We start from the raw sequence: 22,554 nt of genomic DNA on the forward strand, positions 1-22,554 counted from the left end.
CCAAAGACCCAGTGTGCCAAGTAGTCATACATCAATCCCAATTGTACACACTCACCGACCAGCTTCGCAATCTACCGACTGGTAAGTCAGCTTGGTCTCTCCCCACGCACCCGATGTTCCCTCACAGCCAGATTCTCAAAGGCATTTGAATTCATGTATGCCACCATCTTGTGTATCTGGTTATGCCCAGATGGCATTTATACCAGCAGCAGTCCTGCCTCGAGAAGGATGGAGCATCCAGTGTGGGTCAAAAGGGCTAAGTATAAATATCCTAGAGTGCATGAAAAAAGAAAGCAATTAGTATGCTGCTAGCAGTTTATTAAAACAGAGCCAACGATTTTGCTTCAAGACATTTAGATTGACTACTGGACTAAAACCTTAATAAAGGCTGGACAAGGAGAATCCTTCTCTGGATGAGTCTTTGACTTGAGCTTAATTTTATGGTACTATCTTGGGACTGAGAAAATAACCTTCATGGGATCTGCAGCACCTGTGAATCCATGTAAGCTTTTCTAGGATTCCTTTTATTCCCTGAGCCCTAGGTGTTCCCACTTTAACAGGGTCTTTGGGTATCATTATTAACTCAAACTCCTTCTCTAACAAATTAGTCCTCAAAATGCCTAAGCATTCTCCTTCTTCCAGTCTATGGTCACTTGAGTAAATGGCCAAAGGTCTTTCTGGGGACAGACTGGGAAAATTACTATACATATCTGCCATGGTGTTGGAGGGCCCTTCCCTTTGGTGACCTGTTACCTTTCAGTCTACAGATTCCAGATTTGAAAACTGACTCAGATCCAGAAACCAAGCAAGGATCATGGCTTTTTATTGGGACCACTGCTCTCTGCCTTGCTCAACCATCCTTGCTCTTTTTCTTTTTTTGAGGCAGAGTCTTGTTCTGTCACCCAAGCTGGAGTGCAGTGGTGTGATCTCAGCTTACTGCAATCTCTACTTCACGGGTTCAAGCAATTCTCCTGCCTCAGTCTCCCAAGTAGCTGGGATTACAGGCACACTACACGCCCAGCTAATTTTTGTGTTTTTAGTAGAGATAGGGTTTCACCTATAGGTCTTGAACTCCTGACCTCAGGTGATCCACCTGCCTCAACTTCCCAAAGTAGTGCTGGGATTGCAGGTGTGAGCCACTGTGCCCAGCCCTTGCTCTTTTTTATTATACAGAGGACGCAATGCTTTTGTTGGCTGCCCATCTGCTTTGCCCCTTGGATACTGTGCTCTATTAACCATGTCCTTGACTCTTCAAGCATCAGGCCCCTTGGCTGCCCCTCTGATCTTCTTGGTCATTGTAAAAATTGTGACCACCCCCCAACCTTCCTGGCTTCACACAGTAGAGTGATGTCACCTGGCCTATATTTCTTCACGGACCCATCATCTTCGTTGCTAGCAGAGAGCCAAGTTTCATGACCACCTTTCCTGGCATTAGCCTTGGCTGGCACTGGGGAGCCACCACTGAGCTGCTTAGTGATTCTGGTGCCTCCCTGCTCCAGTATATTCCTGCTGGCTTTGGTCGCTGGTGCATCTGTCCTCTGGCCTACCATGAAACATGATTGTCCAGTGGGCCTAGCAGAGTCACATAATATATCTATTCTAGCATGCAAACACCCGGGAGCCTTTCAGTCCCTTTTTTGGCCATCAGCCATGGTGATTCAGGCATTTGAACCTTGCTCAGTGTGAGCCGTCACTTTTTCCAGGCTTTTTGAAGCATCTCTAGGAGTGAGTTTGCATCATCCCCTGGAGTGCCCCTACGTCAACAAACTCTCCCTTGTTCTATCTTATGGTGCAGCCTCCTTGATAGAGCAGCCTCAGAATCCAGCCCCTGGGGATGCCCTCCCCTCATCCCTACCAGTGTGTGCTGGCGCTTCCCACTTGCAGCACCTTCATGGGCACAATGCCTTTCGTCTCCTGTCAGACTTGGCATATCTCTGGCTGGGTTATGTGGCAGCTTAGCTCTGATTACAGGCCTGGCATTCAGGAGAGAGGGTGGGAGCAGCTTTTGAAGGGAGCAACTGTTGCCTTGTGGGGGAAGTCCTTTTTATTGTCTTCCTGTGCTGGGAGAAATTTTAGCTCCTGATGGTGCGGAGCAGGATGTGTCTAAAGGCTCAGAAGTTTTGAGAAATAAGTCTTTGGAGGCATCTACCCAGATAGCCTCCAAATAAGGCTAAGTATATAAAATAGTTATATAGAATACCTATACACATATGTGTACATGTGTATATGATAAATCATATGTATAATATACATATATGTATGCATATAATATATAATAAATTATAAATATATATATATATATGTTTTTCCCATCTAGGCTTTGATATTGGCGTAGTAGAGCTGCTTCCCTTGAGCACCTGACCAAGTCTTTGTCATTCAGCAGGGCTCTCCAGAGAAAAAACTGCCCATTAGGGGAGTCTTGCTTTGGTTGGAAAGTGCTAGACCATGTAGCCTGACCTTGGCCAGTCATTGGCTGGGGGCTGCCCCATGAAGAGTGTGCCCTGGGATTCAGCACTGAGGCTGAGCCTTAGGTGCTGAGGGCTGGAGGCTGTTGGCCAACTGCACTTCTCACATCTCTGCTGTACAGGGATCTGAGTGGCGCATCTCCATGTCTGCCATAGCCAAAATAGCTGTATCATTTCAAAGTAGCTCACATCTGACCATCTGTTCCACAGAAAAAGGTATACGAAACTTAAGAAAACAAAACAAAAACAAAAACATTCCACACATAAAACCCATTCTTGCTGGGCATGGTGGCTCATGCCTGTAATCCTAGCACTTTGGGAGGCCGAGGCGAGAGGATCACCTGAAGTCAGGAGTTCGACACCAGCCTGGCCAACATGGCGAAACCCCGTCTGTACTAAAAATGCAAAACTTAGCCAGGTATGGTGGTGCAACCTGGTAATTTCAGCTGAGGTGGGAGAATTACTTGAACCTGGGAGGTGGTTAAAAAAAACAACAACAACAACAACCACAACAGCAACCACCACCACATTCTACTTGATTTTAGGGGACCGTAGTTTTTTGTTTTGTTGGCGCTGTCTTTCCTCTTGCCTATAAAGCAGCATCAACTTCTGCCATCTTTTTTATAAAGTGCAGATATCTTGGGTGACTAGCTCCGACCCATCCCCACTCTACCCCAGATCTAAATCTCGTCAGAAATCTTTGCTCACCTCACACTTTCAACAAAGTAAGTCCTCCTGCTGACACAGCATGAAAAGAGAATTTTGTCATTTGTCAATCTGTGACCACTGAGAACACACACCAGAACACACACTCACTGACCAGCTTCCCAGTCCAATGAGTGATAAGCCAGCCTGGTGTGTCCCCACACACCTAGTGTTCCCTCACAGTCAGATTCTCAAAGGCATTCGAATTCACGTTTGCCACCATCTTGTGTGTCTGGTTATGCCCAGATGGCATTTATACCAGCAGCAGTCCTGCCTCGAGAAGGATGGAGCATCCAATGTGGGTCAAAAGGACTGAGATATAAACATCCTAGAGTGCATGAAAAAAGAAGAAAGCAATTAGTATACCGCCAGCAGTTTATTAAAACAGAGCCAACGATTTTGCTTCAAGACATTTAGGTTGACTACTCGACTAAAACCTTAATAAAGGCTGGACAAGGAGAATCCTCTAGATGAGTCTTTGATTTGAACATGATTTTATTTTAAATAGGCACCCAAGAAACTAGATTTTCTGTTATATAAATATGTGCCTTTCCAAGCACTCCTAGAATCCAAAGAAAAGTAAATAGATGTGAGTCATTTGGAGAAAAGCAGTCATTTAACATCTGTAAGTAAATATGTGTGAAGGATTCATAACACCAGTGAGAGAATAAACAATGTGGGAAACCTGCTGAATTATCACAGGCTTTTGGAAAAACATGAAGTAATTTAAGCTAAAAAAACTTAGTTCACCAAGCACTCTTGTCCATTTTAAGACAACATGCTTAAACCCAGAATTATATTTCTTTTGTACAGTTGGCATTTAAATGTCTGTTCAGAGAAAATTTGGAATAATTTTTAAATTCCCAATGATTTGCAGAAGAATTTTTTTTTTCCTGCTACATTCAAGTTACTTCTTTCTGAATAGATTCCATTTAAACATTTTGAATAGTAGGTTTAGCTTATGCCTTAGCCAATCTTTCTCATTCCACATCTACTGGATGCTTGGAAGCATCTAACTGAGCACATTTCCCCCTTATTCACATGCCTTTTAAACTATTCACTTACTGCAAATTTTTATCAGGAAAGGTTCATCTCCCACCTCTGCCTCCAGTGACCCTCGCTGGGTGTCAGGGAGGTTTCCAGGGCATGGTTTGGGATTTCCCTTATGGAAGATCATGTCTAGTACTATGTGTCTTGATAGATTTTGCCTGGAAAGTGCCCTGTCCTATCTCCTGTAGAGTAGTTCATCAGAAAGAAAAGAGAGGGCATAAAACCTAAAAAGTTTGGAAAAGTTTCTTTAAATACTTCATGCATACCTGTGAAAAAATAGAGTAGAGCCTATCTGTGGCAACTGTTCAAAACCAGAGAAACAAAAAAAGACTTTAATAGAAAACCAACTTCATTTAAATGTTGGAGGCAGCTGCTTTGTTTGGAGTTTTAATCCCATGCCGGTGGATGCTAATTCTGTAACATTATACAGATGCCTTCTTTTGGGTACAAAGGTAGAAGGGGGGTTTTCTTTTGTGTTTTTCAGTGCAAAGTGATTCTGATCAGAAAGGCCCAAGGTTTCAGCTCCAAGTACCTGACATTTCCATCTGAATCTACTTTTTTTTTTAAGAGGAAAAAGAAGGTTTAGTTTTTCAGGAAAAGAACCTCTCTACGCAATCCTGAAACTGATCTTTAGATTTACTTTTCCTTAATCAATAGAAAAAAACTTGATTGCAACTCAACACTTACCTGTCTCTAGTGCAGGACTAACTTAATTTTTGGTTTTAAGAGTACGGGATTCAGACATCATTTCAGGAATCAGAAATTATTGGCAACAAGTTGAGGAGAATTGACATGAATTCTTGTTTTACCTAATTTTTCCTGGTTTACCAAGATTTGGCTTAATATTTCTGACTCAGTTCCTCCAGCCTCTACAGAACAGGTTAGTGACATTTTTCATAAATACAAATATCTAAATGAATCCTCCTTCCTCCTCTCTGAACCAGTTCCCTAAGGGCTCAAGTCTTAAACTTGCATGGTATCTGTCTCCGTTAAAGCTGTGTGTGATCTCTGCTAAAGTCTTTGTACCATTTTCTGCAAAACTATTATTTAATATGGGCTTGAAATTTCAACATGTACACTTGACAACTAAAGATTTGCAATAAAACTCTCACAGGATAAATTCATTGCCTTTCCCGTGAAAGTTTGGCTGAAGAATTGTGATAACTTCAAATGATAAGAGGAAGGTTTTTATTTTTAAGAATACTGTCAAGAGCAGACGTCATGGTCTAGCCACGCACTTTTGTGATGTCTAACTTGAGCTTGCATCCGTGTTCTCATTGCAGCTTTGCAGAGTGACACAGACAAAACATGCTCCTAATGGAGGGTAAAGCCACAGTGCAACTGATTTGTAAACTAACATGAAAACAAGTTCATCTTTGCTATGATCCTTCTTTAAGTAACTTGCTGGCACTAATTGGTTTCTTGTGCCCTGTAGTCTATTTTTATTGTAATTACAGCCCTGGATTGGTTCTTTTTTATTACTAATGTGTCTGTCATTCATTTCACTATGGGAAGTCAGTGGACAGAGTAGACTGTCCCTGAATCTGGTCAATACTTCAAAATGACGGATCGGCTCCATTCTATGGAGAAGGTGACGGCAAGCTCTAAATTCTCCTAGCAGTAGAACACATTGTATTTTAACCAACTTTTGTTTGACCCTGATAGAAAGCTGCTGTGAAAATTAGGAAGGCCAGGTCTCACTGGGAAATGGTTTCTGTTGCAGACACAACCCGGAATCTGCATGCGTCTTGAGCGTTGGGTCCTAGTTTTCAGTGCCTTATTCGATGCAGAGGAGATAGCTTTCCTTTACTCATACTGCTCTCACTCATTCTAAATAATTACTTGACAATTTGAATGATCTCATTACACTTCCAGACTGGTTTCTTCTGGGCATCTAATTTGTTCATGAAATGCTGAACTTAGGTGGACCTGCCAGCATTCAGGAGATTTCAGCCCAACTCAACACGGTTGATGTTGTGATGTGAATTTGTTCTATGATGGTTTTGATGGTCTTGGGATTTGTCACCAAACACACCTGGTGTTCTATTTACTCTGGCAAGCTGGGGATTTTTTTTCTTTTTCTTTTTAAAATTCCAGGATGAATTATTCATCATTCCTTAGAATTTGGATCTCTTTCATCTTTGCACTTGTACGGCACCAAGGTGAGTACTACAGAATTCCATAAAGCTCTTGGTTAGCATGCTCTTGAATTGATAAAGACATGCTTTTATTGGAACCATAATTATAAGGGCAGGTGCATGTGTGTACAAGAGAAAAATGTAATTGAATTCTATTATCAAGGGTAAAATTCATTAACTTTAAATGAGGTTTACTTATATTCCACTTTTTTCTTATTCAACTTCAAACACTACTTGTATATGTCAGTTTGTCCTGAGATAATGGAGTAGATTTTTTAAATAATGCAAAATTATTTCCATTAAAAGTAGATGAGACAGGTGTATGTGCACCCCATGTCTGATCACTGATTCTCACTAAGGCATTTAATTTGTGCTGGAGACTTTAAATAATCTACTTATTTTAGCCAAAAATGAGGAAATCACAATGGCATTGATGTAGTGGTTTGTGCATCAGTGACCTTTTACATGGCCCCCTAAATCTAAAACTGCAAGTGAAATAAGACAATTATTCCCCTCAGCGATTCCTTCTTTTTCTCCATGTAGCACTGCCTTGGATAAGCGAAAGGCCACATATACTTTTTTCTACTGTTGTTTTGGACTTTAGACAAAGATGGAGCAGTCTACGTAGATTTTAACTTTTTATGGCTAAAATTCTAAGGCACCTTTCTTTATTTTGCTAGTTTGCTTAGTTCAAGTGGCACATGAGTACAAGCCTGAGATGAACACGTCAAGCCCCTGTGCAGCTCTAATATTTTTCCCAAGTTGGTGAATTTAAACAGTTAAAGCATAGTGTGAAACACCATGAGAATGAAAGAGTGCCAGTGACTTCAACCTCTTACCCGAGCTCCAAGAAAGTATATCTTATTGATGGAAAAAAAATCCCGGAAACATATCTATGTTTATGGTGAAATTCTCAGCTTAGGGCAAGCAGGGTTAATTACTGTAGTTTAAACCTACACCTTTGTATTTAGCACCCTCTTTTTCATTTGACAAGTATTTATTATTTACTATATTAGATATTCTTGTTTGTATCCTTCTTAAAATTAAAAATATTTAACTGTCCATTTTTTCCTGTTAAAAATTGTGAGCGAATTAGGATTATCCGCGAAGAGAAGAATCTTGCAAACTGCCTCACCTTTGCATCAGAAGAGGAAGTTAGGGTCATTCTTGCTGGCCGTGGTTTTCTGTCTCCTCCATCGGGTATTATGGGTTTTCCATTCCCTAGGCAGATTGACCAATCAGTGCAACCCAAACTATCAATTCATCTTTTCATAAAAATGATTATAATTCAGTGTGAATTTGAGCCCTTATTCATACTTGGACACAACTCCTAAAAAGTTCCCCATGAAGGATAAATCCATGCCAGGACTTAATTTGTTACTGTTAACTTGAGAAATAAAAACCTGTGTATAATACTATAGTAGAGCTTATAAATTTTTTTTTTAATTCCTACCTTCCAGGAATTTTTAATTTGTTGCTATTATGTAAATAGAAATGTTAGACGACCCCTTTTCATCTGCTGGTTGTAACATTAAATACATCCCATGGGCAGAGAGCACCTATGATCTGACACAGCGCCTCCTACAGGCTCAAATTTGGGTGGCTTCTCAACAACTTCTGGGGTTTGGATGACAATGCATATACACTAATAACCTGACTAGTTTCCCTGCTCTCCCCGGATGTCAGCCCCTGGAAAGAGATTAGCTCTGTGTTGAGGCAGAACTCCTCTTGCTCCCTGCTTCAGAACTGGAGAGCTGGCGCTTGGCCTGGTGCAACGGGGCTGCTTTCTGGCCCCTTTGCACTCTCTTTTACATGAGCTGTTGTCTGTTCACTAAAAGCCTCCCAAAGGAGCAAAGACAGTCCTTGGCCAGTTGCTCCCCAGCCTATCGCTTCCATCAGCACAGAGCAGGGACTTTCCTGAGGAGAAGACCTGAAATGAGAAAGGGGCGTTGGCATCTCATGGCAGCAAGTAGGAACCTCAAGAACTGTGGCTGATGCCCAGAATGGACTTGCCACTGCCCTGTAAAAAAAAGGAAAAAAGGGAGAGAACGATAATGTTTTATTGTTTTATATTTATTCAAGAGAAGAAAGGACAGAGGCAGAGAAAAGTGACACCCAAAATGTAGATTATTTCATAGATGCTATTGGACTGGATCCTCAATGATGCAGACCCCAGGGAGCTTGTCTTGTTTCTCCCACAAAACTGAGCCACATCTTGCAACAAACAGTATGGACGGGAAACATGGAAGCAACAAGCCAGGGCTGCCAGGAGAGGGGTGACCCTGTCAGCGGGGGGTACAGTGTGTGTTTGTGTGATGGCTCTCTGGTGACCAGGAGGACCAGTCAGAGAGCCCTGCAACTCCTCTCCAAAGAGTTCTCAAGGACCCAACCCCCTGGCCCTGGAGGATCTCATATCTGTCTTTTGTAAAAAGGAGTTGGGCAAAGAGCCCCTTGCAGGGCCAGCCCTCACTCAAGGTCATTCACAGGCCAATTACTACAAATCCTCTCCTCTCACTTTTGTCCCAGTTCCCACTGTTGTTTGTTTCCTTCTGGGATCTGGGATTTTCTCCAACTGTGCGGCAAGAGGGAGGGAACTCCTTTCAGGAAAAGACATGATAGTGGAATTCTTGAGCTAGAAGGGAGCTTCAAAACTGTGGCCATGCCAGACCTGAGGCCACCTCTCAGTACGCAGAGAGCTCCAGGTTCTAGGGAAATTTCACAAATTTCCAGTCAGTTGTAACCATAGATATCACCAAGATGCTTGAAAGTGCAAGAACATGCACAAAGACAGGAGAAACAGTATCACTCCCATTCCCCCATTTCCCAGAGGCAGAAGATATTGCACTATGTATGGCCCAGGTCTAGGATGAATGAGAAGGCAGAATGACTTGCATTCAGCTTGCAAGCCTTACTAAAAGAAGCTGGCTTTGGTAGGTAGGAGGGATGTAGTTTGCCAAACGGAAGAGGGAGCTGCCATCTATTAACCATCATCTCTCTTGACAGCTCAGCCCAGGGAGCTCATGTATCCATTTTGGCAGAATGACACCAAAACCCCTAAAGTAGACGATGGAAGCTCATCTGAGATTAAGTTGGCCATCCCAGTTTTCTTCTTTGGCGTTCCTTACCGCACTGTCTATGTAAGTGGAGAAGCAGCCCAGCTGTTGCTCTCTGGCCCTCCCTTTTGTTTGTCATTAAGAAAAGCATTTTAAGTATCCTCTTCCAGAGCTCTGGGAAGGGAGGATTTATTGGCAGCCAAAACGACAGGTTCTGAGATTTCATGAGCTGATAGGTTTTATGATTAAGAAAGTCAAAGGTATATTTAATGGCTAATGTTCACAGTAGAGGAGTATACAGGGCAATAAATTGCTTTTGTGGGTGATTAAACACAGAAGTGAAGCAGAAGCCCCAGTGCCATGAACATTATTTCCGCCACTCAACGAGATAAAAAGATACAGTGAACCACAGTAGGAGCAATATCATTTTTCTTTTTCTTCCGGGGGTGTGAAAAGTTTAGGCATCTGCTGTTCTTGGGCTTCCTACCAATTTGAAGCAGAGTTGGAACATAGGAGATGGGTAATCAACTATGATATCAAAGTTGTTTACAGAATTGCCCACCCTCAATGGGTCTGTAGATAGGCCAGAGAGTCCCAGCATCCAACTTGCACTAAGAAATGGTCCTGTTTGTGATCAGAGCTCTCCCAGGGACCTATGTTCTCAGATTTTTGTTTTTGTTTTTTTGGATCTTTGGGTTTGCTGCTAGCGAAATTGTTGTACATGAAGAGAAGGATTCAGAGCAGCCAAGCCTGGCTTAATTCTTGGCCTTAAAGAACTGGGTGAGGCAGGTATAGATTATACCATGTCCCTGGAGGAAGAATGCAACTGTAAGCATGTTCACCTCTGGCCATCTCTATGTCTGGGACCTCTCTTTTCCCCAACTTTTAATTTATGGCTCAGGGACGATTCCCACTAGAAAAGAGTTTCCTATTCCATTACCTAAGCAGTGGTCCCCGAACCTGCAGAAACAGGGAAGCAGGGTCGCACAGGCACTCATTAGCAATGTCTTTTCTCAGGCCCCACCTCAGACCTACTGAGTCAGAAACTTTGAGAGGAGGGGCCAGTAATCTGTGTTTTAATGAGTCCTCCAAGTGGTTCTGATGCCCACAAAAGTTTGAGAACCACTGATCTTAACCATAGGATATAATCAAGACACATGTGAGTCATCACCAGCTTCTTCTGCCAGTCTGTGTGTTTTAATTACACCTATTGTTCCCTAGCGAACACGTCACTCTGGCATCCTGAAATGCCTTTTATGCTTTACTCATGGCAGGGCCTCCCTAGTCTGTGTTTGTAATAGCTGGTTGTACGTTTTGGGATGTGTTGACCTGATTTTGGCAATAAGGGAGTGAGGACTTCCGTACTAGAAGCCCAGTTAAGCTAGTTTTTCTTCTCTATTGCACTATGTGATATGGAATATGAAGAATTTTTTCTTGCTCTTGCAAAAGGAGGGTCCTTAGTTTGAGGCAGACTTATTTGAGGGTAAATTGTTCCTTGCATTTCCAACACTCTGAGTAGTGCAGTTTTCTTCAAGCCTCTGGGTCGTTCCCTATTACTGGAAGACAATAGGCTCTTAATGTCCTCGTAGCTCTGTCTCCTGCTTCTCTTCCAAACCCAAAGCCTTGCTTCCAAATATGAAGACCTACCCTTGGCCTAGATCTTGGTAACTTGCCTCTGGGATCTGGGCCACTGTGAGTGTCCATAATGTTAACAAGGATTTAACATACGATTGGAATGTATAGGAAAATGATCTCCAGGTTTTCTATATCCAAGAATTGCAGTTCCCATTACAGGCACTTCTGCTGCTGAAGCCATATAAACCATGGGGTTAAAGCAGTTTATCTACCAACGTACAGAGCTGCAAATTCAGGCAGCGGTCCCATGTAAACTGAGGGTATATCTTGGCCTGTGATTTCCAGTAAGTTTTCCTATTTAATTGGTTTACTAAGCCATTTACAAGCCATGAAGAAATCACCGTAAGATAGTCATTTACGTAAACAACGTAAAGTAGTCATGCCTCAATTTTTATGCAGTGATTATACAAAGACACTATCACACCACATGGGCTGGAATGGAACTGGGCATCTGTAGGTCTTAACCTTGCCCTTGCTCTGAGCATGGGAATGGTTGTGACATCAGTGGAGGTCTTTTAAATGTCCCACCCGGAGCAGGATATTGTTCATCAGATACTGGAGTTGGATGAAGGAGTGTTTGATTTATCTTTCTCTGACACTCTTCTTCGGTCATAAAATAGGAAGCAAGGCCTAACATAGGGCACCTCGATTTTCAAATTTAACTCTACTTCCTCGCTTATTTATATTTCCTGTTTCTTTTGTGTTAGTGACCCTGAATCTGTCTTTATTACCCATGTTATTCCCTATCTGGCCCAGCACACAAACACACCATCCCCAGTACACACAACCACACACCACCCCCAGTATACACACGTACACACCCACCCCAGTATATACACACACATACACACCACCCCAGTATACACCTATACATCCCACCTCAGTAAGCACACATACCCCACCCCCAGTATACACATACACGCATACCCACTCCAGTACACAAACACTGCCTATCCCAGTACACACACACCCTAATACACACACACATATACACCCCAGCACATACGCATATGTCCCACCTCAGTAAGCACACACACACCACCCCCAGTATACACACACACCCCCCACCCCAGTATACACCCCCTCACCCAGGACACAAACACACACATACACATCCCAGTATACACGTACACACCATCCCCAGTACACATACACAAACTCCCTACCCCAGAATACACACAAAAAGCCCACTCCAGTACATACACACACACTCCAGTACACACACACCTCACCCCAATACACACACACTTACACACCTCACCCCCAGTACACATACACACACACCCCTCAGTACACACACATGCACATCTCACCTGCAGTATACACACACACACACACACACACACACACACATAAGCACAACTCAGGAGCATTTGATAAGTGTAAATAGAGACAGGACAGGGAACATGAAAATGAGACTGATTATTAATAAGAACTGAAGCTGGTTACAAATCGAACGTGAAAGAAAACGAATGAGTTTGTCTGGAAGTAAATGAACCTCTTAGTTTGAGCAATGGAAGCTGGTGTTTGGGGGTCCTAATTCAGTAGCGTAAAAGTTGTTTCATTCATACAATTAGGCGAACGTCTGTCTTGGTTTGTGACTCTGAAGTTGGTGTGGCTTCAGATCCACTGTGCAAAACCTCTCTTATTTTCCTAGGTCAATAACAACGGAGTTGTTTCCTTCAATGTGCTAGTGAGCCAGTTCACGCCAGAATCCTTTCCCCTGACGGATGGGAGGGCCTTCATTGCCCCATTTTGGGCAGATGTGCACAATGGAATTCGAGGCGAGATCTATTACAGAGAGACCATGGACCCTGTCATCTTGAAAAGAGCCACCAAGGACATCAGGAAGTACTTCAAAGACATGGCAACCTTCTCTGCCACTTGGGTTTTCATTGTGACATGGGAGGAAGTCACCTTTTATGGAGGCAGCAGCACCACACCTGTAATAATTCAAATTTTCCGCTTTCCACTTCATAACCTGACATCTAATTCTTGTCCGTCTTCGCTACCGTGAAGGAGTCTAATTATTAGAGCTAAGGAGTGTCAGTTCCCTTGAGTTAAACTAATGAGTCTTGCTATCTACTTTGCAGGAAGCAGAGGGAACTATCATAGCTAACCAGCCCAGTCAGCCGTAATATTTCAGAAGATATGTTACCCCTATCACAAATCATTACTAATGTCTAAAAAGAACCCCTCAAAAACTTTCCTGCTGTCAGTGGCATTCCCGTTTTGCAGGAGAGTGATTGAGGCACTGAGACCCGTTCCCGGCCACATGCATAGGGACCCATCTAGGGACCCAAAGGTCCTTTTCCCTTGCCAGAGGTACAAATGCTTCTTTCCACCCCTAATTTTCTCCCCCCTCTCCCCAGTAGAACCTGGTTGGAAGAGAAAAATAGGGTCCCAAGTTTGGGCTGAGATGATCTGGCTCATTTCATTATGCTGTGACATTTTTTTTATTGTGACCAGGGCTGAAGTTATTCATATATGATGTTGATTAGAGTGGGCAGTTAAAGCGTTTCATGAATAAAGTTTTAACATCTGCTCTGGAATCCCAAATAAGCAGTCAAATAAAAGTCAAATAAGAAAGATTATCACTGGCATTATTGCAGAGATAATCAACTTTCTGCATAAAGGGACAGAAAGCAGTTTTCACAAAAGCTTGCAGCTTGTTTGGGTGACTTTGCCAGTGTAGAGTTTTGAAGTACAGACACATCTTCAACTGCATAATTTCTAGTAAGCAAAGACACTCAAAAATCTGCCCTCCACTTACTTAGGATTATTTCTGATTCCATCTGTTTTCCAATTGCCTTGGCAATGAGTCAATTGTTTAGGGGTGGAACAAAAACCACTGAGTTAGAGAGAGGTGGAAAAGTGCTGGGCTTGCAGTTCACAGCTGTAACACCATGAACACATTATGTTTTAGCACCTTCTAGCCAGAGCATCAAGAAGCACTTTATCGCTAAGAGGTTCTGTAGAACAGAAAGACACAAGTTTAAACAGCGGATGCATTGGCTAGAAATAACCTCTAAAGAAGCATACATTTCCCTCTGTCACGTTATGGATCGCTAACGACTCCTCGGGTGATGTTTTATGTCCTTTAAGCCTCACATTTTCCAGTGTTAGAATGCAGGATGCCAGCAATCGATAAATTTTAGTGTTGTGGGGGGGAAGAAAAGAAATGCCCGTCAAATGCTGACCACCACTTTTTCAAAAAAACTTCCATTGGCAATAAAAATGGCAAGATAATGTAGATACTTTCTGGTTTGTACTTTGGAGTAAATTTTTGAACTAGGTGAGAATTCTTTCTATGAGGATGAATGAAGCAACATCTAAGTGCTTTGAGCTCCTTGGAGAAAAAAGATGATGTAGTTCTCTGTGGCTGCAGAAGTGTCCATCCATCCCCATCTTTGAAATTGGTCCTGCCTCTTTCATCCCGTTATTCCACGTTTCCTCTTCTATATAGAAACACGTATCATCAGGCCAGCTAAACACTGGGCTTGAGAGATCTATTAAAGGCAAAAAAAAAAAAAAAAAAAATTCTTGTGTGAGGCCAACATAAGAGAAGGAAAGATGACATGTTTACTTCAAGAAAGAAAAACTAATATTTATTGAGAGTGCACAATGTGTCAGGTACCGAAGACTATTTTTGCATATCATTTAATTCTCCCCAAAATGTTCCCTGACGAGGACTATCTCCAATTTGAAGGGGAGGGAACAGGCTCAGAGAGGTCAAATATCTTGTTCAAGCGGCAAAAAAAAAGGATTCAAACCTCCTAGGAGGCAGAGCAGGGGTTCAAACCAGTTTCCCAACTCCAAATCCCAGACTCTTCTTTCTTCAGCTGCCTCCTCCTGGGTATCGCTGAAGTCCTCAGAAGCAAAAAAGGGTTTTTATTCAGAAGAATCTTAGAATGAATGTTGAAGAGTTCTGTGGCGTAGGAATGTGTGAGAGTTAGCCTGGGTGCGTGCGGATGGCGGTCAGCCTCTGGAGTGTCACTGGGACGGGTGGTTGGTTTAGAGGTGACTTCAGGGGTTGGAAATGGATTGCTCTTGAGAACTGCTTGGAACAAAGATATTTCCAGCTTCATTTTGGGAGAAGGAATTCACTCTGTAGGAGAATCCTGGTCTGAAGGAGGCTCTAGCTTTAGTCCTCGCATGACCTTGACTTTGCACCTGTCCCTCGAACAGGAGCTTGCTGTGACCTTACAGCAATCTTGAGCAGACTGCTCACTTGTCTCTGTGTTCCACTTTCCTCTTCTGTAGAACGGGGCCAGAGACTGAAGGTATATAGCTGAGCAAGTCTATCACAAACACCATCAGCTGTGGCCGGCACAGAGCGTGGGAAGAAAAGTTCTTTACAAAAAGGGCTCTTCTTACTTGTAGCTTGCCTCCCTTTATGGGATCATCTAGAATGGGAGATTTGGGGCTTCCAAGATCCTCTACCCCAGTTTGATTACACAGGATAAGGATTTGGGTCTTCCTCTGCATCAGACGGAATGTTAACCGGGATGGTGTCAGGCAGCTGGGAAAAGTGCTAGGTTTGAATAGAAAAAGGTCAATGCAGCCTCTCCTTTTAACTCTTATTTCTATTGAATTTCCTGAAAACATGTGACAAGGGGTAAGGATTAGCAAGAGGAAAATATAAAGGACATGGTTTGCTACAGCTTATTTCTGAAAACTGTTTACAAGTTTCATTTGAATTTAAATAACCTCTATCCTAAAAAGTTTAAAATGAAGACAGCATGGAATGACAGTGCTCTGAGAGACAGACTGGAACTCTGGCTCAAATCCCGTTTTCTGTTGCTGGGTCACTGTGAAATTTCCAGCAACTCATTTCCCGTAGTCCCTTGTTTTCCTAGTTATAAAGATAGACGTTGGGGCAATACGATAACCCGTCTTTGCGTTGGTCAGGGGTACAGATAAATGTTGAAGATTTTGCAGAATTAAAGTGATGCACAAATGCTCAATTAAAGGAGTAACTTCTCCCCTCAAAGTGCTTTTTAAAAATCACTTTCCCACTCCCATCTTTAAAAAGGGAGACACCTCGTCAAGATTAATGTTTTTTTTTTTTTTCCGGGAAGGGAGAGAGCGCAATCCACATGGTCGCTTTAATCACAGGGACTGATGTCTGCTCTGTCTTCCAACCCACCCTCCAAGGGGAACTGGTGCTTGCATCCCGGTCCCTGGGCTGGTCTTTCCTGTAGTTTATTCTCGTGCTGCCATCTATAGGTGGTTTCATGTTATCACATGCTTAGCCGGGCCTCTGAATTTCTGTCTGATAACAAGTGAGAGATGTAAGCGGGCGCTGAGTCAGACTCTGGGTTTATCTCAGGCAATTTCTCTTTTAGATGCACAATCCCACATGTCTTGCTTTCCCCACTGGAGGCGAGAACAAATTCAGAGAGGAGTCAGAGCTGGAGGGCCTGGCTGCAGAGCAGCTCTGAGCTGCCTGTGGGTGGGGAGGGCGCAGGCTGAGGGGAGGACCTCCTTGGGGCCAGGGCCTCCTGGGGAGTGCAAATTATGAGACTGAGCATTCCCATCCTGTAGGTGAACACCTTCCAGGCCGTCCTGGTGTCTGATGGCTCCTATACGTTCACCCTCTTCAATTATTACGAAATCAACTGGACCACAGGGACAGCGAGTGGTGGTGACCCCCTGACAGGTCTTGGTGGAGTGATGGCACAGGTAGGTGGCTCTCCACTTCACCCTCTCCCCCGCGTGTTTCCGTGGCTGTAGTCTCTGCTTCTGTGGCTCAGCATCCTGGAGGGAATCCTGCCATTAGCTTTTAACTAGAGATGCACGTCTGATCTTGCAGGTGGACTACGAGGCTAGTCCTGCTCATGTTTGGCACCCTGATTCGGCTATGAAATGAACTAGGCAGTCCTGTCTCACCTGGACTGCTGGCCTTAATGACTCCAGGAAAAGAGGGCTCTTGATTTCAGATGTGCTGGATTCTAAAAAATAAGGTAGTCGGGCCAGTTAACCCATGGGGGACTTTTGTACTCAAAAATCTTGTCTTCCTTTTGTGCTGCAGGCAGGATTTAATGGTGGAAACCTCACCAATTTTTTCAGCCTCCCGGGGTCAAGAACCCCTGAGATTGTGAATATCCAGGAGACCACAAACGTCAATGTTCCAGGCCGCTGGGCATTTAAAGTTGACGGAAAGGAAATTGACCCAGCCAATGGCTGCACCTCCAGGGGTAAAGCTTTTCCTCTGTCTCTGGCAAAGCAGGTTTTGTTTGGTGTAGATTGACAGGCAAGCTTTTAAGCCACGGGGGCGGACTCATCCCTGATGCCTTACTCTTTTGACATCTCTCAACCGGGTAATGGAGATCAAGGTAATTTTAGCATGCACATTCATCACACCAGGAGCTGAAACTCTGCATTCGCTACGTCGCAGCTTCGGAGGTCCTTTTCTGGGGTGTGCACAGAGCTATCAGTTCTGAACAACTCCGAAATGGACCAGAATCTTGAGTGACCTCTCGGCCAGAGGGACAGAAGGGAGCCCTCCTGTTTCACATCATTTTCGTTGCTGTTGTTGCCATTTCCTCCCCGCTTTACGTTTTTCTTCTCATCCTTATTCTCGCTCTGCCATCTGCACTTTGTAGATCCACAGGAGTAGGTGCAGTTGGAGTATTGCCAAGTTCCTATGACGGTAAATCAGTACTTCCTAGTATGATTAGAAAAGAGAAGAAACAAAAAGTAACGTAAGTCTTCATAGTAACTTCTCCTAAAATTTTCCCAGCATCAGCCAAACCTGCAGGGATTTGAGGAGAATCAAACCCGGCTTTCGGTGTCTGTGAATATGCTGTAGTTGAACGTTGATGGATGGCCTTCACATTGAGCACCCAAAGTTGGAGCTTTTCCTAAACTATCGAACCCCTTTAGATGTGCAAAATCGCCCTGGACTTTCAGAGAAACATCCTGGTTTATGGATTCCTGCTTTTATGTGTCCAAAAATATTTAGAAAACAGTATTTCTGATAATATTTCTACTTCCAGGAGGAGAGGCTATAGAAACTAGAAGCAGGAAATAATACATCTATTCGTTAGTACATCTACCCAGCCATCCATCCACCCACCCACCCACCCACCCATTTATCCATTCACCCATTCACCCACTCATCCACTACCCATCCATCCATTTATCCATCCACCCATTCACCCACCCATCCATCTACCTACCCACCCATCTATCTACTTACCCATCCACCAACCCATCCCACAAGTCATCCAGCCATTCAACGAGCCATCACATCTCTCTAAAAAACATTTTAAGAGCCCCATTGAAATGCCAGCCACTCTATTATGTGCTACACTTAAAGCTTCTCTAGCTGCCCGTGACATTACTGTGGTAGAGGAGACAGCCATGGGAACAATGATGACACAGCATAAGACATATTATGATAGACATGCATATAGGGTGCTGTGGAAGCATAGATGAACACTGTGGGAAATGTGTTTCCAGACCTCTAAGGAAGTTTTGGATAGGAATGAGAAGGTGCCTTTACCCCCTCAGATAGAAGCATGGACTGCTTGTCATGGCAGCCCTGGGAGGCCTCAGGCTTCTCTCTTGGCTTAGCTTCAATTTGTTGATGTTGTCATTTTTCTTTTGAGAGACAGGGTCTTTCTCTGTCGCCCAGACTGGCTGGAGAACAGTGTCATGATCATAGTTCACTGTAACTTCAAACTCCAAACTCTTGGGCTCAAGTGATCCTCCCACCTCAGTCTCCTGAGTAGCTGGGACTACAAGCACCACCACCATGCTCAGCTAATTATTTTTTGTAGAGATGGAGTCTCAGTATATTGCCCAGGCTGGTCTTGAACTCATGGCCTCAAACCATCCTCCCATCTCAGCCTTCCAAAGCACTGGGATTAAACGTGTGAGCCACTGAACCCAGCCTCAATATGTTTAATATACAGAAAAGTCACATTCACGTGGTCTGACACACCTATGCCCTCTGCCCCGTTCCCTGTGCTGTGATTAGTGCCTTCACTCTAAGGTAGATCATGTGTGAAGATGGCCTGCCTGGGCCCTAGCTTCTGTGAACTCTGTAAAGTCCCCAATTTTCAAAATAACAAATAAATGTTTTGCAGCTAAGCTGGTATTAACTGGATAGGAAATAATCTAGTTCCAGAGCTCATTAGGATTTGAGATTGTACCCTCCTTCAGATTGTAAACAGCATCACTTAAAGCCTGTCCCTTCCCTGTATAGCCTGGACCAGGAGCCTGATAAGTGCAGGCTCTTGCCCAAAAACCTCTTCCCTTTGTCCAAGCATCACAGAGATGACTCGCTGTGGCCATGCAACCTGAATGCCCAGTGACAGCCTCTCATGAGTCCTGTGAATAAAATGCTGTGATAATGGAAAACATTGGCTTGCAGAGCTGTGGAGTTGGTCAGATGCCAGCTGTGTACACAGTCGCCACTTCCACTTCATTCTTTTCCTCCTGAGTTATAGGTTTGGGTTTCATATATGGGACAAATTCAATATCCTTATACAGACTGCTATGCATTTTTATGTGCCTCTTGACATATTTCAATCTAATGAGATTGGGATTTGGCCTGGGGTATAGAAGGGGAAGTGTTCCATAGAGCTGGTTTATTATATCATCATTCCACAAACAAAATTATCTCAAAGAGTCTACCTTTTGGTCCAAACCTCTTCTATTCAAAGTCATTTTCCATTCATTTATTGAAAGCCTGAAAAAGCAGGGACTGGAAATGATGCTGAGTGGAGGCTGTCACAGTACATACAGCCCTGAACTAGTGCCAAGGAGTGCTGAGGATTGAGGGTCTGTTTTCAGGGCTGATGCCTATGACCTAGTGGGAATGTGACTAAATCTATTCTCTCATTTTTTGAGCCTATTTTCAACAGGTATAAAATGTAATTGCCTGTTGAAACATCATTGTTCTTGCTGGGCACATGGAGTCAAGACTGTTACCAACGTACCTGCGTCCTCCACTTGGGTTAACCTTGCAGCCTTGTACTATTTACTAGATAGTCTGTTTTATAAAAACTCGAGATGTTATTTACATTTCTTAATGCTGTGCCTTTGATACTTGCCTTTTCAGAATTTCTTGTTTTACAAGTGCTTCTACTTCTATCAACCTGTGTCAACTTTTTTATAGCATCACTGTTCCCTGTGAGACAGGGATGAGAAAATAGCAGTATCCACATTTTACAGGTTAGGAAAATAGACATGTGGAAGTTGAGTCAGTAGTCTTGGAAATTGACTGCAGATTTATGACTACTGCCCACTTCTCTTGACCCCGACCGCCAAGCAAGGACTAGATCATAGCCCCCAGCCCAGAGATGTTCCTATTTCAATTAAAGTTTGATGATAGCAACCAGAAAATTTCAAAGTTTTTTGGTGGGGGAGGTCATTTATTTAAAGAAATGATTTTAAAGATTGCATGTCTACCAAAGAAATAATACTGTTTTTAAAATTATCACATCCCTTAAAACCATTCCTCTCCTCCTTCCTCATTCTCTTCTTTACCTAAAATTTGTCAAGAAATTCTGTCCAGAGCATAGACAGAGAGGAGTCCTTGACTCAGACAGGGCCGTAGAGTAGGAAAGAAGACAATTCGTGTAGGTGTAAATCCTGCCTAAGCAGCATCTGCAGGATTCATGAGCCTTTATAAACGTGCCAAGAAAGTGGTCAGTGCTTTCCAGAATCTTCCCGGGGTGCTTGGGATTTATACTCATGCGTCTGACTCCTGATTAGTGCTATTGACCTTTTCCAGCACATACTGGGCCCCCAACAAATGTCTGTTGAATGAATGAACAAATTAGCAAACCAAACAATGAGTGTTGCCTAGTAACCTGGATAAACTGGGTCTTCTTTCGGAAAGAGAGGCAGGAAATGACTTCCAAGTGTCATACCCTTTCCCTGGATTAATGATAGTGTGGTTTTCCTTGAATGTGAGTTTGCTCACCAGCCATGGAGATAATAATACCAAGAGCTTAGACTGGATTCAGACAGACTCGGCTTGGAATCCTGGCTTTACCATGGAGTTGCTGAGTGATCTTGGATGCATTACTCAACTTCTCTTAAGCCTCAGTTTCCTCATTTGTCAAATGAGGGTGACTGTGCCTCCCTAACAGGGTTCTTACATGGATTAAATGGTGTAATGGAAGTAAAGCATTTAGCCCAATGCCTGGCACAGAGGGTAAATGCTCAGTAAATGTTGGCTCTAATGTCATTATTCCCCAGGACAGTTCCTTCGGCGAGGGGAGGTGTTTTGGGATGACTTGAACTGCACCATCAAGTGCCGCTGTCTGGATTTCAATAATGAGATCTACTGCCAGGAGGCTTCTTGTAGCCCCTACGAGGTGTGCGAACCCAAAGGCAAATTCTTCTACTGCAGCGCTATGGAGACCAGCACGTGTGTGGTGTTTGGGGAGCCACACTACCACACTTTTGATGGCTTCCTCTTCCACTTCCAAGGCTCCTGTGCCTACTTGCTGGCCCGACAGTGTTTGCAGACTTCCAGCCTTCCTTTCTTCAGTGTGGAGGCCAAGAATGAACACCGCGGGGGTTCAGCCGTCTCCTGGGTGAAGGAGCTCTCAGTGGAGGTGAATGGCTACAAGATTCTCATCCCCAAAGGAAGCTATGGAAAAGTCAAGGTGAGACCTTCTCTATCCTTCACGGGGAAATGGAGAAGCTGGAGATCTTCAGTCTAGGGAAGACTTCCCCAGATCTACTGGTTCTGCTGTTTGTCTCTCTACAGTGCCACAGGGATGCACAGCTCTCCCTGCCTTGCAAATAGCTTGTAAAATACTTTACTGGGCCAAATTTTACGTGTACAAGAGCTATCCTAAGCTCTCTCCTCAACATGTCTATCCGCTTTTAAACTTAGAGTACATTTACATTCCTAGTTCCCTCATAAACACTGGTAGACACACACACACACACACACACACACACACGTGCACAGCTCAGAAAAACTGGAGAGATAAGTTTCTCATGATCCTGGCTTGCAATAATTGTAGCCACATAGGCATACCCTGGAGGTGGTACAAACACAATACAAACCCCCAGTTCACTACAGCCTTTGATTAATAATCTTCACCCCACTTCAGCCCCAATTCTGTTTGCTCAAGAGCTGCTGCTTCATTTTCAGAGAAACCTCTAAATTGATTGATGTCTGCAGAGACACCACCTGTGCAGGCACCTGGAGTGGCCTTGGTGACTTCCTTAGTGAAGCTTGGGTGGGAAAGTCCCATGAAAGCCCTGCCCAGACAGCCCTCGAATAGAGCCCCCAACTCCCACCTAGAATAACAGAGAAGCACGTGGATCTCTGCTGGCCAGTTTAGCATATGCAAATGATTCCTGTCACTGTCCACCTTGATTTCAAGCAGGGACATCCACAAATGAGAGAAAGCAAAAAGCCACTAGCAATTACTCAATTTGTGCAGGCCCCAATTTTCAACAAGGTTAATCAAGACCTTGTTGCAACCATGTATTTATTCAAGCAGTAATAACCAAGACCACAAGGGGTTG

At 43.6% G+C, this 22,554-nt stretch overlaps 1 protein-coding gene across 1 annotated transcript in view; it reads left to right on the plus strand.

Moving 5' to 3' along the window:
• LOC105729494 (tubulin-specific chaperone cofactor E-like protein) overlaps positions 1-22,554 on the plus strand; it is a 162,066-nt gene that overhangs the window by 77,698 nt on the left and 61,814 nt on the right. Inside the window, exons 10-15 of the mRNA XM_064375502.1 lie at positions 6,318-6,382; positions 9,362-9,495; positions 12,704-12,991; positions 16,594-16,731; positions 17,081-17,246; positions 21,265-21,677. Of these exons, the coding sequence (XP_064231572.1) occupies positions 6,318-6,382; positions 9,362-9,495; positions 12,704-12,991; positions 16,594-16,731; positions 17,081-17,246; positions 21,265-21,677 (1,204 nt within the window). The remainder of the gene's footprint in view (positions 1-6,317; positions 6,383-9,361; positions 9,496-12,703; positions 12,992-16,593; positions 16,732-17,080; positions 17,247-21,264; positions 21,678-22,554) is intronic.

The sequence above is a fragment of the Aotus nancymaae genome, unplaced genomic scaffold, assembly GCF_030222135.1.
Source record: "Aotus nancymaae isolate 86718 unplaced genomic scaffold, 86718_ANA_hifiasm-v0.15.2.pri h1tg000012l, whole genome shotgun sequence".
NCBI lineage: Eukaryota > Metazoa > Chordata > Mammalia > Primates > Aotidae > Aotus > Aotus nancymaae.